Consider the following 17,494-nt stretch of genomic DNA (forward strand, 5'->3'; position numbering starts at 1 on the left):
ATGTGCTGCAACGATAGTTCAGGTGAGCGAGTTAGAGAGAGAGTTGTTGTTTTTTGATTGTAATAGCTCGCTTGGTGGTGGGTCCACATTCACATCTCCGTCTCCCACTCTTTCTCCCCGAAAGAGAGAGCGGGAGCGAGGGGCGACGAGGGGAGCACGATGACTATGCAGTTGCATTCAATTTGAATTTCCATGGAGCTGAAGATTCGAGCGCCAATTTTTTCGGTCGTTCTGAAGAGTTCTTATTTGTTTACTTCGTTGTTGTTGCCTCAATTGGAAAGGGAAAATGTGGAATGCGGAGAAACACCAGAAGCAAATGCATTTCCATTCATAAATCCAAAGGAGTTTTAAAGATAACATGTCATTTGGTTAAGGATCATAAATCCAAAGGAGTTTTAAAGATAACATGTCATTTGGTTAAGGATCATGGTGCACATAAAAATCGTTTTGCGATTGTCGTATTAAAATGAGTTTACTTCATAAGTATTTTATTATTCAGAAATTAAAAAAAGAATTATCTAGTTATGAATCTGTTCTTTTTAACACGTAACTCAGTATATTTTTTATAGTAAATTCAAAGGAAATAAGTGGCAAGGTTTTCTTATAAATTTAAAAAATTTTTTCGAAAAAGTATTTAAAAATAAATTTGTTTAAAAGAAGTTACAAATTCTTTTATAAGTCGATTTTAGGGTAATATTTAAAGACTACGTCTAATAAACATATAATTTGTTCTGTGTTTTAATTTGCCCGCAAAAACAAACCAACATGTGTGGTCCTCGAAGATGCTGCAAAAACAATGGCAAGGGAAAAACAGAAACATCCTGCCGCTCATAATTTAGCATCGGAACATGCAAAAACAGACATCATCGCATGGGGCAGCAGCAACGGCCATAAAACCAACAACACGAGCAATGTAAAGCTAACAAATTTGCCAACAGTTCGCGGCACGGATACACACACACACACATGCATGCGCAGCCTGCCACGCACGCGCTTCCCCCAAACAAACATACACACACGGAGACGAAAGCTCCACTGAGCAGCGCTGCCGACGCTGAAGGCCGACATCGGCAGAGCCCCGAATGGTTGGGTGGGGGACCACCCACATCGCTTGGCGGTTTCAGTTTAATGAAGGCAGAAACAAATTTATTTTTGGGTGGTCCACACTGCAACGAAAATAAACCACAGTGGCAACAACAAACCAGCAGCCAAAGCACTTTGGGTGGTCCGTGCAAAAAAAAACAAAATTGCGGCATGCGAATAACAACAATAGAAATTAGCGCTCTCGTGGCGGAGCTATCTGGTTAAATTAGAGCTACACAGCTAATATATTAAAGTTTTTATTTGTATATCTAAGAGTAAACGTTGAATTCCAAGCAATAAATTTATTATTACATTATTATTATTATTATCACTTAAATGTTTGCAAAGGTTGTTTTAAACAATAAGAGAAATATATTTTATTTTTTAATTTCTGTTATTATAATCAAATTTGTAGTTATTCGTTGTTTTTGCAACCAGCATTCATAAATTTTATATAACAAACTTGGTATTTTCTCGGAAAAACTCTTGAATCCCCCCTCGGTATTTTCTGTGTTGAGCTACCGTTAAATCAGCCCTCGCAGAGAGCGTTCTCAAACCAAAATGGCCGCACACGACACAAGAGAGCGAGAGAGCGTGGGGAGAGCGTCTGTGTTGTGTGTTGAGTGTCGCCCACGCACACAGGCGCAAAACAGTGCACACAGACGCCCGCTGGTCGAGGGAGAGAGAGAGAGAAACAGCGGCGAGCGCTCGCCTAATGAAGTTGTTGGCCTGGCTGGCGTGCCGCATCCACGAGATACAGATACATCTCTCAGACTGCGTGCGATCCTCGAACGAAACGGTTGTAGGTGCGGAGCGCGACGACTTGTTATTCGTATTTCCGACTACTGGCACTCTCTGTGTGTGGTATACTAACAAGATAGATATCACAGAACTCGTGGAAAAGCTAAGATATTGTACCTCACGGATGCGAGGCGAAGTTCATGGATTAAATGCCAGGCAACAACAAAAGCCAGCCAACCAGCCAGTGTTTGTGTGTGTGCGTCGCCAAGTGCAAAGTAAAGTAAAGGTAAAAGAGCGAAAGGCGAGAGAGAAAACCGAATACGTGAGTCTTCCGACTGCCGCTTTTCCATGTGTAAATGATCTGTGAAAATTCTGTCAAATTCCCCTGAGAAATTGTGCCCAAGATAAAACCCGAAAACCGCGTTTTAATCGTCGAAAAAACCCAGCAAAAGCGAAGCCAGCAATCACAACAAAACAACACAACGAGAGCTCAGATACACAGCGTGCTCAGCGAGTGAGCGAGAGAGCGCGGGAGAGAGCGTCTCTTCATTAAAAATACAAAATAATTAAAAATAAAAATGCGGAGTGCAGTGCAAAATGCAGCCAAACAAAATACGAGATTCCAATAACAATTAATCGAACCGAAAGTCCACGAACAATCCGCACACTGTCTCCCAAGTCTCAGTTCCCGGACGCAGACGAACGGCAGGCACTGTAGAAAGACCGATTCCGCAGCACACTCGCATCTGCACATCTCCGCCACGCGATTCCGTCCGGAATCCGGCTATAAACATAACCATAATGGACCGCGACAGCCTCCCACGCGTTCCGGACACACACGGCGATGTGGTCGATGAGAAATTATTCTCGGATCTTTACATACGCACCAGCTGGGTGGACGCCCAAGTGGCGCTCGATCAGATAGATAAGGTGAGTGCCCAGCTACAGTGAACATTCAATGTGAAGGATAGCCATGTTGAGTTCTATAATAGTGTTGAATCGTATTTGGAAGATCCTTTATAAGTTTAAGTGGAAAATTTGGTTCTTTAATTACTTTTGTTAGTAATCCCACTTACTTTAAAATGAGAAAGAGCTTTGAAGTAGTTAGCCAATTTAAATATTGTTAATTTTTTGAAGTTATTATATTGTACAATTATTGTCATTAGAATATTGAGACACTTTACCAAAAACCATGATGTAGAAGTTCGACTGTAAGGCCGCAGCGCAGCGGCTTTTGTTTAATGCGGCCATTAAGTCGCCGGGACAGATTTCAATAAATTTTATTGCCAATATCTCTCGCAATATTTTTCGCGTTTTTTTCGTCGCCGATGTCTTCTTCGCCAGTCGTTTCGATTTCATTTCATTCGTTTCGTTTTCTTTCGCTCGATTCCCTGGTTAATATAGTTGTCTGATGTTCGCTTGCCAGGCAGCCTATTAATTACAGTGATTAGTTGAAATCCACGCCAATCGGCTTATATGCTAATTTTGCTATTTCATTCTCTGGACATAAAAAGCGTGGAGGATTTACCTCCAAATATAGACATTTGTTTATGAAACTATTCGCCGTAAAAGTAGAAGAATACCCCTTTTGCTGCATTCCAAAACCAAAACAAATTGGAGGTTTTACCAATCTTGTTAGTATTTGTTCGCTGTGCACCGCCATCAATCCACATCTATTTTCGCTGCGCAGACGTAGACACACAGCAGGACTTTCGTACTCGATTCGCCGATCCCAAACCCACCGATCCAACTCCAGACGGACATATCCACAGACAACTTCATTACTTTGGCGCTACTGTGCGCGGCTGGAACGACCGCAAACCGAACAATAACAACTGCAACTGCGGCGAGCGCCAAAAACAGCTAGGCAAAAACTGGGCAGCAGCAGCAGGAGTTCCGTCCTCCAGCAGTCGAAAGCAGCCGAAAAGGCAAAAGGCAAAAAGCTTTGGCAGCCGCAGCAAAAATAATAAACAACGCCAGCAACAACTTGCCCAGGGTTCTGCTGGTGTGGGTTTAGTATCTGTGTGTGTGTGTTGCCTTCCAACATGGGTGGGCGCCGAGGTCTCCGCGAGAGTCATTTCGTACGTGATGCTGCTGGCTGGACTGCCATTGGCCACCCCCTTCCAGCCGCTCTTTTCAGAGACCCCCACCCCTCCATTGCCCCAATGCCCCAACGCTCCTCAGATGCTCTGTGATACGAGTTGTGGGGCGACTTCGGTTGGGAATTCTTCGCAGATTGATTAGAAGCATGCGTGACGTAATGAGTAATCTATATAATTTCGAAACAATTTGCTTTTTGGCTCTGCAGTATGAGATTGATTAGCAAGCGTTTACTTTGAGTTTTTAGTCTAATTGTAGGTCAATAAATGAAGGGCGCACATATTTTCATTACTATTTAAATAGATTTCTTTTAATTCAATCTTAAAGGTTTTCAGAATATTTGAAATAGTTGTGAGTTTTAAAAAGAGCATACCCTTTTTCGTTGCCAAAAGCCTTTCAGTTTGCTGCTGTTATTCCCACCCATGCAAATGAAGCAGCGAGGGATCGTTTTTCGGGTTGGGATCGGGCCATTGAATGCGGGTGGCCCAAAAAGCGGAAAAAAGAAAAAAGCCAAGGAAAAAATTTCACTGACGCACGCGCTTTGTTGTTGCTGCCTCTGCTCGCGCAGTGACTGCCAAACTGTGCTACACTGAAAAACAAACAATCATTTATAAATAATAGTCGCTTACATGGCTAAAGTAAGAATTGATTTCCAGACACAGTTGATTTCCTAGTTAAACTTGTGTACTTTACGATAGTTTATCCTTGGGGTTAGTAACATATTTCAAAGAAGGAAGTTAATAACATTTTGAGGAAAACTCAATTTTTCTGTGTGCACCGCCTCAAGTTTTCTCGCTGCTTCGCTGATGCTTTTTACAGCTTGATGTCTTCATCATTGTTGCAGTTGCAGTTCCTTGGCGACCGCGTGGCGTGTCTTGCTCTGTTGTTGTTCCCCCTGTTCCCCCCACCCCACCGTTTCCCCACCGAGTTGGTTTTCCTCTTGTTTTTGCCTCTCCGCTTCAGTGTGTGTGTGCATCTCAATTATTTCTCGTAAAGTCTCTCGGGGCTCGGTTGTAACGTGCTTTTGACTCTGCCCCATCCTGAACTCCACTGGAAAGTTGTGGCAAACGATCGATCGTGATGGCGCCGACATCGTCAGCGTCTTTTGTGGTCGTCGTCGTCGTCATCATCATCGTCGATGGCGATTTATTTTAATGACTCAATTTAACGAAATATATTAAGACATTAAAATCGTCTAACGAAGCTGGCAAGGGATCGCAGTGCGTTTGCTTCTCTTTTTTGGCGAGTATGCAAATTACCGAACGCGATTATTATTATTATTGCTTTTGTTTATTTACTTCTCTGGAAAAAATTTCATTTCTGCCGCTGGGAGGTCTACGCTGTCTTCAAAAGGATGACGTTTTCATTCATGATATGCATACCAAATGAAGCCGAGAATTACTTAGTCAACAAAGAAGATCTACTTGAGGGTATAACGAATAGGTGGTTAAGTTTGTTTGCTGATGAAGAGTAGCAAAAATAATGAGGCCAAGACTTCAGTTTCAAATTATTATTTTTTTCCGATTTAAACTTAGCCTTACACTTCCATTGTAAACATGTGGCGCCCAACGTGTACTTCCAAATCTTTTTAATTTTGTTAAGCTATTGAAAGTGATTTTTACAGTTGAATATTATATTTCTATATATATTTCTATAACATATGGAATTTAACGTATGTTGGGATTTTGTTTACGAAATTCCTCCAGAAATAAAATGCATTTCCAATGAAAACACTTTCATCTATTTTTACGTGCTGAGACGTGTTTGCATGTGTGCACCACAAATCATTCGACTTGTTGTTTTGACTTAGAGTATCTCATAGCTGCATTCATCCATCCGATCGGGCTGTCCGCCGATATTTATTTATTATTTGCCCTAAGCCCGACGACTGAAATCGCACAGGCTGAAATCTCATTTATGGCAATGCCGCACTATCGATGCAGCCCATGTACTCGCGACAGAGCTCGTTGTATCTATAAGATACATATGAATTCATGAATGAAATCGCTTGTCTACCCCAACCCCTTCCCCCTCTTCGTTCCACTCCACCACTATGTCTTCCCCGTTTGCTGTGCCAATTGTAAGGCAAACACACTCACACCGAAACGCACACACTTTGCACAGGAAGTTGAGCAACATTGGCGGCATTTTGAAGAAGTCTTCGCTCCCAGTGGGCTATAAATTTGTTTAGTCATGCCGGGAGATGTCCGGCGATCCCGTGTCCGTTTCGCTTTTTTCACAACTGCTCACGAAAAACAAACACAAACACAAATATTTGTGGCATCCACGCAGACAAGGGGCAAACATTTATCAAATTGACATAGCCAAGAGGAAGGAGAAACATCTTCAAAAACAAAAACCAGTAGCCTATCGGCACAAACTTTGAAATTGCCTATCAACAGGAGCATCATAATTATTGGAGTAAACACGAAATTGCATATTCCTTTGCAGATTCAGAACGAACCCCTTAATCTTAAGTCAATTTACAGTCGAATCTGATAATAGAATTACTTATCTTTCGAGCTTTTTGACAAAAATGGTCGTCTGTAAAAGTCAGTCTAAATCAACTCTGTAGGTAAATTAAATATTTAATCAAAGCCCCAACCTCAGCCAGATAACGCGGCCTATTGACTTTCAGACCGTAAGTCAAATATTATAATTTCCAGATCGTTATCTGCTTGATAAGATCTCGAGCGCGGTAGGTGTAAGGCAAATAAATCATTGTCACACTCGCGATCAATATTTGTTATTTGATATTTTCAAGTGGCGAAGGGAGTTCCGATAGCAATAGCCCCACACAAATAAAATACAGTCCAGAACCATACAATTAAATACTTATGAAATATTTACGAAAACGAAATACCAAAAAACGAGGACGGAAAGGAAAGATCAAAGCCCGGGACCGAAACGAAGGGCGAGGGTGAGTCTGGATCTCAAGTGGAGAGTGGAGAGTAATCCTTGAGCAAACTCCCCCAAGGAGTGACACAGATAGTCGGCGGGACGATACCTGCATAAATTGCTATTCCCTTTCAGCAGGGTAGTGGTAGTATAGATCCATCGATGGGATTTCGCTTCCCAGAAGGCCGCAGAACAATGTCGATGAAGATATCTCACGCCTACAGGCGTTTCCGGCTTAGGGTTACGTGGAGGGAACGAGACCTCGGCGGAGATAGATAGAGACACAGATACATGCATAGGAAGTGCTTAACAAGTTAACTGTAATTTGACATGCTGGGCGTGTTGAAAGCAAAACACGATAAGGTGTGCACGCCCAGAAAATGTCCACTTCTGGGAAATGTCATTTAAATATGACTTGGAAAATTCGTAGGCATTCCATACAAAGACTTGTTAGTACTGAAGATTAAGCCAGTTTTAGTGGTAGTTCCAAGAAGACTTTAGATGAACCTTAATCGGATTGGAGCTCATTCATAAAAACGCAACGCTGCCGCTTTACATAATCCTTTGACCCATTATCAGGGATTTGAACTTATTTTCCCCTTCGAATGAACCCAATGGCCCACATAACTCCCACACAGTGATCCCACAATTGACAGCTTCATCTGCTGGGGCCCCACACACTCAACGCACCAACGTGGCCAACTTGACTTGGTCTGCCATCTGCAGCTGGCGCGGGGAACTGGAACTCACAAAAAAAAGAAAAAAAGAAAAACACAAAATACAAAATGTGAGGGAAAAAATGAAAATAAACCGAGGAAAAAACACGAAATGCTGTCGTACAGGCGGCCGCAGCTTGGGCTTCATTAGGGAAGGGACGGCAACGACTTTGGCCGAGAGACGAGCCGCACATAAAACTGTTATTGTCTTCATCAGTCTGAGGTCTCGGCGAAGCAAGACATAACAACGGCCCGACAGAGAGAGAGAAGAAAAATCAGGAGAATTATGAAGACATTAACTCGACCACACAGCACGCTGCCGTACCTACATACATCCAACCCATACTCAGGCACATACCCACACGCACACCTATGCACGAGCAGACAGGCCCAAAAACTCGAAACCCCAGCAGAGAGGGGCTTACTTGCGTTACGATCAAGACCTAGAGCCGAGCCAGAAAAAGGTATACTGCAGAGACAGAGGCACCACAGTGACAGAGAGAGAATACCGGAAAGAAACATTCAAGCAATAATCACGGAATTCACTGAAAAAGCAGTTAACGGACAGACGGACGGACAAAACTCCGCTGAACGGACGCGAACTCGATACGATACGATACGATGGACGAACGATCGGGAGTGGAGAGAGCGTGTGTACCTGTGAGGGCCAGGTAGGCTGCGTTTTCGATTTTCAGACGAAATAATAAAGAAATTAAAATTGTTACGGCCTCTCCAGATCGCAGGGCAGGTGGACTTAGCTTCAGTTGAAATCGAAGTGATTACAAAACTTTCTTGACAGACTGTCCAGAGAGAGAGAGCGAGAGAGAGGGAAGATAATCGGGCATCCATGCTGGTGGTCCTCTTCTGTTTTGCACCTGGCGCTTCTGGAGTTAACTGTAAACCGTCTGCCTGGCCGCTCACCTGAGCCGCACTGTGACCTTCAAACCTTTTTTAACGATTTCGCTTTACGGGCATGCAAATATGTTTTTTTTTACTCCTTTTTTCCGACTCGCTCGATGCAAAAAGTAAAGAGCATAAAATGGTAATAAATGCGGCAGACGGTTTGCTAGTCACGTTTTGGGGGCGCCATAAATTGGCGGCAACAAGGAATTTGCATTCAACGGTTTCACATTCGTTTGGGCCTCATTTTTAATTGCCTCGAAATCAATTTACTTTAGCTGTCCAAACAGCCGAATGCGTGTGTGGTCCTTAATGGCGTCCAATAGACGGGAAAAATTAGTACGCAGCGCTAAATGTAATAAAGAATTCCGTATTCCCGCTAAAAATAAACAATAAGTAGGCCCATCCGTGACGCACTATATCCATTTCCACCCGCTATTTTGTTTGACAGCCTCCGCAGCTGTGAAACTAGAAAAACACTCGTCCATTTAAATGTGGAAAAATGGGAAGGGTAACCAGCATGAGATACTCGCCAGATCGGATGTGGCAATGCAGAAGATTTCGTATTCAAAAACGTTATCAGGTGGCATATAACTTTTATGGTAGCTACAAGTTTTATGGCACACGCTTACGTGAGAAACATGGGAAAGCTGCGACACTCACACACACACACACAGTCCACCGGATCAGAGATTCCATATATAGAGCACTCATCCGTAGTCCCTTGAGCCGGAGTCAAAAGATCTCAGAAGATTCCCCCCGCAAGTGAGTGATTCACGCGCTCGCACAATCCATAAATTTGGCCCGCAATGGAATCGCCTGTCCATATACACCACGCCATAGATGCCCCCTATTCGATATTCGATTCGTCTGGGTGGTCTGCCATATTGAGTTTCATTTTATGCTAAAAATGCTGTTTTTTGTGGTTTTGCATTCGATTTTTATTGCGGCATAACTGGGTGCGCTCATATTTTATGGCCCAACGCACCATATACGAGCCGAGACTCAAGTGCTTTTCGGATTTCCAAATGGCATGGAAAAGTTTTTTATATACAATATATATTTTTTTCAAATTTAGAGTGGTTCCCGAAGCGGTCCGTGTAATTAAGTAGTCAGGCGCTGTGGGGGGCCGAAGAAAATTCGATTTTTGCCTTTTGCCCCGCCAGTTGATGTGTCGGATCTTTTGATTGATTGATGCGTGATGCGAAGATTTCGAGATTGTTTACAGAAGAGAACAGAGAACTTCAAACATAGAGATTTCAAACATATAAACTTGAGTAAAGTAGCTCACAATTTTCTTTTCTTCAAGTTCTAGTATACTGATTTGATAATTTATCAGATAGAAGTTTGTTGATCTGTTAATATTTAAAATCGTGCTAGAGATCGGAATTTTTCTCCGTGTACTTGTGATACATTTCTACCCAACATCTCCGCTCTACCTGCACCTGCTGTTCCCAACTGTTTTCGTTCTTTTCGGCCATCGTCTGCTGCCCCTCGCTCGATCTCATTGGTCGTGGGACCTGGATTCTGAGCCCGTCTTCATTTCTTCGTTTCTGGGCAACGGATTAAGGAGGCTGGAGAACCTCGGCGGCTGTGTGTGCGCATTTCTAATGAAGCTGTCGCCGTTGCTGCACAGCAGCAACAAAGAGCTGACATTTTCATTTGAAAATGCAGCATAGGAAACCCCGGGCAGGATCATAAATCAATGCGTGACATTTCCTCACAGCGAACCAGAGCTGCGGGGGTGGGCAAAAACTGAATCTGAATCTGAGACTGAATATGGGAGGGCGGTGCGGCAGGGAAAAGTGGCACGCAAGGCAAAAAACGGCACAAGATTGATGATATGTCACACAGCTCGAGCGGCAGTTTGGCGAAGGCCTCGCGAAAGAGACGGCTCGAGCGGAGCGAGAGAGACGGCTGCTGACAAGCGTTGATGGCTCAATTCGGAGCCGCACAGTTTGCGAGCCACTGGAATGCCGGCCAAATCTAGATTAACTTTATTTTTATACCCGGCTGGCTGCCCCAAGGGGCCCATGCAGATCATGCAGTGTTTTTGTTTTGCGCACAGGGATTCCTAGAATCGTGTGCATCTTTTGTTTGCGCACCTCGGACGGGGAAAATTATGGAAAAATTCCACGAACAGGTCGCCGCAGGCAGTCTCAAAGTGGATGTGCCGCCAACGACTTAATTAATGGCGACAAAGTTGAGCGCGCCGCGTTTGATGTTTTATTTTCCTTGCGTTGCGGAAGTGCCTGCATACCTATACATGCACATGTATGTTGCATAAACAAGCAGCAGGAAGTGCAGGATGCTAACCCGCATAGGTATGAGTACCCTCCCCATCCTCAGCTAAGAAAGACATTAAGAGTGACTCCCGCTCCATCTTAACGGTAGTCGTAAAACGCTCGGAAGACCACCAAACAATAAGCCATTTCTGTGTGCTGCAGCTTTTTCTCCACTCTTCGATGGCCAAGAGCCGACTTGGGTCGGGAAAAATCTGTGAAAAGCGATAAAGGGCGGCCGCAGCGCAGAGACGCCAGAACGAGGAGCCAAACTTCGAGAAGATTCGAGTTTGGGTCTGTGCGGAATGCGTTATTGGATGCCTCGATTCCCGACTTGGCTGGGTGCGCCACAGTTGCTGCACAGTGGGACCATTTCAAGCTATTGTCTAGAATTTAATAGAGCAATTTCTTAAAATATTTTCAAGGCTTATAAATTTGGTTTATAGTCACCTTATTGTTTTATAAAGCATTCTTAATTTTTCTTTTAGAATTTATAAACTATTGTAATCCAAACAGTTGCGTTTAACATATGGTGGTTCCACTGTTTCTCTGATTGTTGGGCTAAAACTTCGATTGAGACGTTAGCGTTAGCGCGAGCCTCATTATTATTTTTTTCATGGTTCTTTTATATTTTTTTGGGGAAAGGGGTTCAGTTTCCGTGCAGCGCTGCAGCAGCTGGAGAATGGAGAAGCAGCACGAAATTCGAAGTGGTTGCTTGGAAAGGAGCGGAGTGTGGAGCCCAGTTCGAGCCAGGCCCAGAGCCCGAGCAGCGATCGATCCAATTGCCCAAGCAGGCGATTATAGGTTCGCCTTTTTTTAGCCCGCCAATGACGACAGCGGCGTCTGTGTTGTTTTTGTGGTTCCACACGGCTCTGGATTCGGGATCTGGGATCGAGGCTTTGGGTGGGGTCCGGGGGCATGGGCGTAGCGAGGGGATGGAACAGTATACGACACCAGATGTCAATATATAATCTCTACTTAATAGTAACAGGAGCCTGTTGTCCCTAAATTCCATTTCATATTTAAATATCGACCCCGGAGTAAAATATTCAGACCACACCCATGTGCGGATGGATGGAGTTCGTTGGGAGCAGAGCAAATAAATTATGTGGCCACACGCTGTTTCGTTATAATTTTAATGCGTTATTTATGGCGGCGGGGAAATGTGGGGTTAAATCTAAAATAAAGCCAAAAACTAAACGCTAAATTCCGAATTTCGTTGCATTTTGCAGGGCAAGGCGCGTGGCAGCCGCACGGCGATCTATCTGCGATCAGTATTCCAGTCCCACCTCGAAACCCTCGGCAGCTCCGTGCAAAAGCACGCGGGCAAGGTGCTGTTCGTGGCGATCCTGGTGCTGAGCACCTTCTGCGTCGGCCTGAAGAGCGCCCAGATCCACTCCAAGGTGCACCAGCTGTGGATCCAGGAGGGCGGCCGGCTGGAGGCGGAGCTGGCCTACACACAGAAGACGATCGGCGAGGACGAGTCGGCCACGCATCAGCTGCTCATCCAGACGACCCACGATCCGAACGCCTCCGTCCTGCATCCGCAGGCGCTGCTTGCCCACCTGGAGGTCCTGGTCAAGGCCACCGCCGTCAAGGTGCACCTCTACGACACCGAGTGGGGGCTGCGCGACATGTGCAACATGCCGAGCACGCCCTCCTTCGAGGGCATCTACTACATCGAGCAGATCCTGCGCCATCTCATCCCGTGTTCGATCATCACGCCGCTGGACTGTTTCTGGGAGGGAAGCCAGCTGTTGGGTCCGGAATCGGCGGTCGTTATACCGTAAGTAGTTAAAAGTTAATAGCCACATCTTATAGATTCCAAAGTGAACATATCCCTTATAACCATATCCCTTAGCAAGACATTAGCCCACAGCCCGCTCTATTCATATTAAGGAATTGATAAATTACTTACTTTCTTAGTTAAACGATAGCTTATCTTCATACACTAACTTGCAATCCTATCTTTCGACTTGATAACAGTATCTTCTTCAAAAGAAATAATCACAAATAATAGCTTTCTTAAGATTCCACTTTCTAAACCCAACTAATCCATCTTTATTATGATTACCCCTCTGCAGAGGCCTCAACCAACGTCTGCTGTGGACCACCCTGAATCCCGCCTCTGTGATGCAGTACATGAAGCAGAAGATGTCCGAGGAAAAGATCAGCTTCGACTTCGAGACCGTGGAGCAGTACATGAAGCGGGCGGCCATTGGCAGTGGCTACATGGAGAAGCCCTGCCTGAACCCACTGAATCCCAATTGCCCGGACACGGCGCCGAACAAGAACAGCACCCAGCCGCCGGATGTGGGAGCCATCCTGTCCGGAGGCTGCTACGGTTATGCCGCGAAGCACATGCACTGGCCGGAGGAGCTGATTGTGGGCGGAGCGAAGAGGAACCGCAGCGGACACTTGAGGAAGGCCCAGGCCCTGCAGTCGGTGGTGCAGCTAATGACCGAGAAGGAAATGTACGACCAGTGGCAGGACAACTACAAGGTGCACCATCTCGGATGGACGCAGGAGAAGGCCGCGGAGGTTTTGAACGCCTGGCAGCGCAACTTTTCCCGGGAGGTGGAACAGCTGCTCCGGAAACAGTCGAGAATTGCCACCAACTACGATATCTACGTGTTCAGCTCGGCTGCTCTGGATGACATCCTGGCGAAGTTCTCCCATCCCAGCGCCTTGTCCATTGTCATCGGCGTGGCCGTCACCGTTTTGTATGCCTTCTGCACGCTCCTCCGCTGGAGAGACCCCGTCCGTGGCCAGAGCAGTGTGGGCGTGGCCGGAGTTCTGCTCATGTGCTTCAGTACAGCCGCCGGATTGGGATTGTCAGCCCTGCTCGGCATCGTTTTCAATGCCGCCAGCACCCAGGTGGTTCCGTTTTTGGCCCTGGGTCTGGGCGTCGATCACATCTTCATGCTGACCGCTGCCTATGCGGAGAGCAATCGACGGGAGCAGACCAAGCTGATCCTCAAGAAAGTGGGACCGAGCATCCTGTTCAGTGCCTGCAGCACGGCAGGATCCTTCTTTGCGGCCGCCTTCATTCCGGTGCCGGCTCTGAAGGTGTTCTGCCTGCAGGCTGCCATCGTAATGTGCTCCAATTTGGCAGCGGCTCTGTTGGTTTTTCCGGCCATGATATCGTTGGATCTGCGGAGACGTACCGCCGGCAGGGCGGACATCTTCTGCTGCTGTTTCCCGGTGTGGAAGGAACAACCGAAGGTGGCGCCTCCGGTGCTGCCCCTGAACAACAACAACGGACGCGGGGCCCGGCATCCGAAGAGCTGCAACAACAACAGGGTACCGCTGCCCGCCCAGAATCCCCTGCTGGAACAGAGGGCAGACAGCCCTGGAAGCAGTCACTCACTGGCGTCCTTCTCCCTGGCCAACTTCGCCTTCCAGCACTACACTCCCTTTCTCATGCGCAGCTGGGTGAAGTTCCTGACCGTTATGGGTTTCCTGGCGGCCCTCATATCCAGCCTGTATGCGTCCACGCGCCTCCAGGATGGCCTGGACATTATTGATCTGGTGCCCAAGGACAGCAACGAGCACAAGTTCCTGGATGCTCAAACTCGGCTCTTTGGCTTCTACAGCATGTATGCGGTTACCCAGGGCAACTTTGAATATCCCACCCAGCAGCAGTTGCTCAGGGACTACCATGATTCCTTTGTGCGGGTGCCACATGTGATCAAGAACGACAACGGTGGACTGCCGGACTTCTGGCTGCTGCTCTTCAGCGAGTGGCTGGGTAATCTGCAAAAGATATTCGACGAGGAGTACCGCGACGGACGGCTGACCAAGGAGTGCTGGTTCCCCAACGCCAGCAGCGATGCCATCCTGGCCTACAAGCTCATCGTGCAAACCGGCCATGTGGACAACCCCGTGGACAAGGAACTGGTGCTCACCAACCGCCTGGTCAACAGCGATGGCATCATCAACCAACGCGCCTTCTACAACTATTTGTCGGCATGGGCCACCAACGACGTCTTCGCCTACGGAGCTTCTCAGGTGGGTCCTCTTATTAAATTAAATTAAATTAAATTACATCGCTTTAGTTCTCCATATTCAATGATTACTGTAACGTGTGTGTATCTTCATTCTTACAGGGCAAACTGTATCCGGAACCGCGCCAGTATTTTCACCAACCCAACGAGTACGATCTTAAGATACCCAAGAGTCTGCCATTGGTCTACGCTCAGATGCCCTTTTACCTCCATGGACTAACAGATACCTCGCAGATCAAGACCCTGATAGGTCATATTCGCGACCTGAGCGTCAAGTACGAGGGCTTCGGCCTGCCCAACTATCCATCGGGTGAGTCCGGAAATGAGTACTTCATACATGAACCCAACTAACATTCGATTTCTTTATCGCCAGGCATTCCCTTCATCTTTTGGGAGCAGTACATGACCCTGCGCTCCTCACTGGCCATGATCCTGGCCTGCGTGCTACTCGCCGCCCTGGTACTGGTCTCCCTGCTCCTGCTCTCCGTTTGGGCCGCCGTTCTGGTGATCCTCAGCGTTCTGGCCTCGCTGGCCCAGATCTTCGGGGCCATGACTCTGCTGGGCATCAAACTCTCGGCCATTCCGGCAGTCATACTCATCCTCAGCGTGGGCATGATGCTGTGCTTCAATGTGCTGATATCACTGGTGAGTGTTCTTTTCTGTCTAGACCATTAAGAGATTCGGATTTTCCATAGATATCCCAAGACTTTTCATTAGATCCTCTTTACCACGCATTAATCTCTTATCTTTTCCATTCTAGGGCTTTATGACATCCGTTGGCAACCGACAGCGCCGCGTCCAACTGAGCATGCAGATGTCCCTGGGACCACTGGTCCATGGCATGCTGACCTCCGGAGTGGCCGTGTTCATGCTCTCCACGTCGCCCTTTGAGTTTGTCATCCGGCACTTCTGCTGGCTTCTGCTGGTGGTCTTGTGCGTGGGCGCCTGCAACAGCCTGTTGGTGTTCCCCATCCTACTGAGCATGGTGGGACCCGAGGCGGAGCTGGTGCCGCTGGAGCATCCAGACCGCATATCCACGCCCTCTCCGCTGCCCGTGCGCAGCAGCAAGAGATCGGGCAAATCCTATGTGGTGCAGGGATCGCGATCCTCGCGAGGCAGCTGCCAGAAGTCGCATCACCACCACCACAAGGACCTAAATGATCCATCGCTGACGACGATCACCGAGGAGCCGCAGTCCTGGAAGTCCAGCAACTCGTCCATCCAGATGCCCAACGATTGGACCTACCAGCCGCGGGAACCGAGGCCCGCCTCCTACGCGGCCCCGCCCCCCGCCTACCACAAGGCCGCCGCCCAGCAGCACCACCAGCACCACCAGCACCAGGGCCCGCCCACAACGCCTCCGCCGCCCTTCCCGACGGCCTATCCGCCGGAGCTGCAGAGCATCGTGGTGCAGCCGGAGGTGACGGTGGAGACGACGCACTCGGACAGCAACACCACCAAGGTGACGGCCACGGCCAACATCAAGGTGGAGCTGGCCATGCCCGGCAGGGCGGTGCGCAGCTATAACTTTACGAGTTAGCACTAGCACTAGTTCCTGTAGCTATTAGGATGTATCTTTAGACTCTAGCCTAAGCCGTAACCCTACTTGTATCTGTATAATCGATTTGTCGCGGGTCTGTTGAGGATTTCGTTCTCATGGATATTGTTTAAATTTCTCAAAAAGTTGCTTGTGGTTTCAAGATACATTTTTAAAGAGGTCACCAGATATTTATATAAAAAATTCAAAATCGACGTATCCATTAAAATTGAAAAGCGAAGCAGACCCGTATGTATGTATATGTGTATGCATGTTAGTTAATTTCCCGAATTCCGGTATTTGTAGCAGCTGCCTTCCCCGCCCCTCCCCCTGAAATGAACACCCTTCGAGCCACGCCCCACCGCCCCTCTGCGTAGCAGCTTTGTATGTATGTATGCTAGCACCTAAGGAATACTTAAACTTAGAGATATTTATTGTAACACACGCCACACGCAAAAAACACACACAATGTACTTACATATAATTCAATGCGAGATTCACCCACACAAAACGAAACACACAAACTAGTAATTGTAGCTCGTAATTTAGTTTAAATATGTACATAAAACACAAGGACTTGAACCAAAATAGTATCGCTTAAACGGAAACGAGAGAAACGAGAAAAATAACTATTACTTAATCAACTACAAGAGAGATATCCCTGCTCCCCTAACCGTACTTACAACCAAAATAAAACAAGAGTATAAGCATAAAAATGGAAAAAGAAGCGAGGAACGATTGTAAACGCGGCATTTATCCATGTACATTTGTTGCACGAAGACTGATTGTCTTTTTTTTAATAAAAATATATATTATACAGTTTTTTAAAAGCGAAATTCATGACTTTTTTTAAACAGTGGGCAGAGAACAGAAGAAAGGGAAGTTTTCGCTATTTCAATAACAAGATTTCATTTTTGTAATTAAATCTTAAAAATCTTAAAAAAAGAAGACTACAAAAGTTTAAATTAAAATACGTTATAAATATGCCGTTTACAAGTCTGATTGATAAACTTTTATACACGAAGATACTTTTTACTTAGCTAAGATCAACTACTTGGTTTAAGTCTCGGATAAGCTGTTCTACACGGTGTATGATGTAATGTCAAAACTTTGAACGGCAAATTTACTTTTCAATAGCTAAAAAATGTATCTTATTTGTTTTATTTCACTGTTTGATTTTGAATTTATTTTATATATTAGAAAAAATTCTGATTCTAGACAGAATCATTA

The 17,494-nt window shown here is 46.2% G+C and overlaps 1 protein-coding gene across 1 annotated transcript; it reads left to right on the forward strand.

Annotated features, from left to right (window-relative positions):
• The first annotated feature begins 1,838 nt into the window (after window positions 1-1,838).
• Window positions 1,839-17,100, forward strand: LOC117135600 (protein patched). The gene is made up of 6 exons (XM_033295946.1): window positions 1,839-2,754; window positions 11,953-12,506; window positions 12,805-14,731; window positions 14,830-15,037; window positions 15,101-15,372; window positions 15,488-17,100. The coding sequence occupies exons 1-6, from the start codon at window positions 2,626-2,628 to the stop codon at window positions 16,265-16,267; spliced, it is 3,870 nt and encodes a 1,289-aa protein (XP_033151837.1). The 5' UTR covers window positions 1,839-2,625; the 3' UTR covers window positions 16,268-17,100.
• The last annotated feature ends 394 nt before the right edge of the window (window positions 17,101-17,494 follow it).

The sequence above is a fragment of the Drosophila mauritiana genome, chromosome 2R (assembly GCF_004382145.1).
Source record: "Drosophila mauritiana strain mau12 chromosome 2R, ASM438214v1, whole genome shotgun sequence".
NCBI classification, from domain to species: domain Eukaryota; kingdom Metazoa; phylum Arthropoda; class Insecta; order Diptera; family Drosophilidae; genus Drosophila; species Drosophila mauritiana.

What these genes read in the sequence shown, in the direction of transcription:
- LOC117135600 (XM_033295946.1), top strand. Translation starts at nt 2,626, where the DNA reads ATGGACCGCGACAGCCTCCCACGCGTTCCGGACACACACGGCGATGTG. An exon ending in TCGCCTACGGAGCTTCTCAG is followed by an intron (nt 14,732 to 14,829) that starts GTGGGTCCTCTT and finishes TCATTCTTACAG; the next exon opens with GGCAAACTGTATCCGGAACC. An exon ending in CCTGCCCAACTATCCATCGG is followed by an intron (nt 15,038 to 15,100) that starts GTGAGTCCGGAA and finishes CTTTATCGCCAG; the next exon opens with GCATTCCCTTCATCTTTTGG.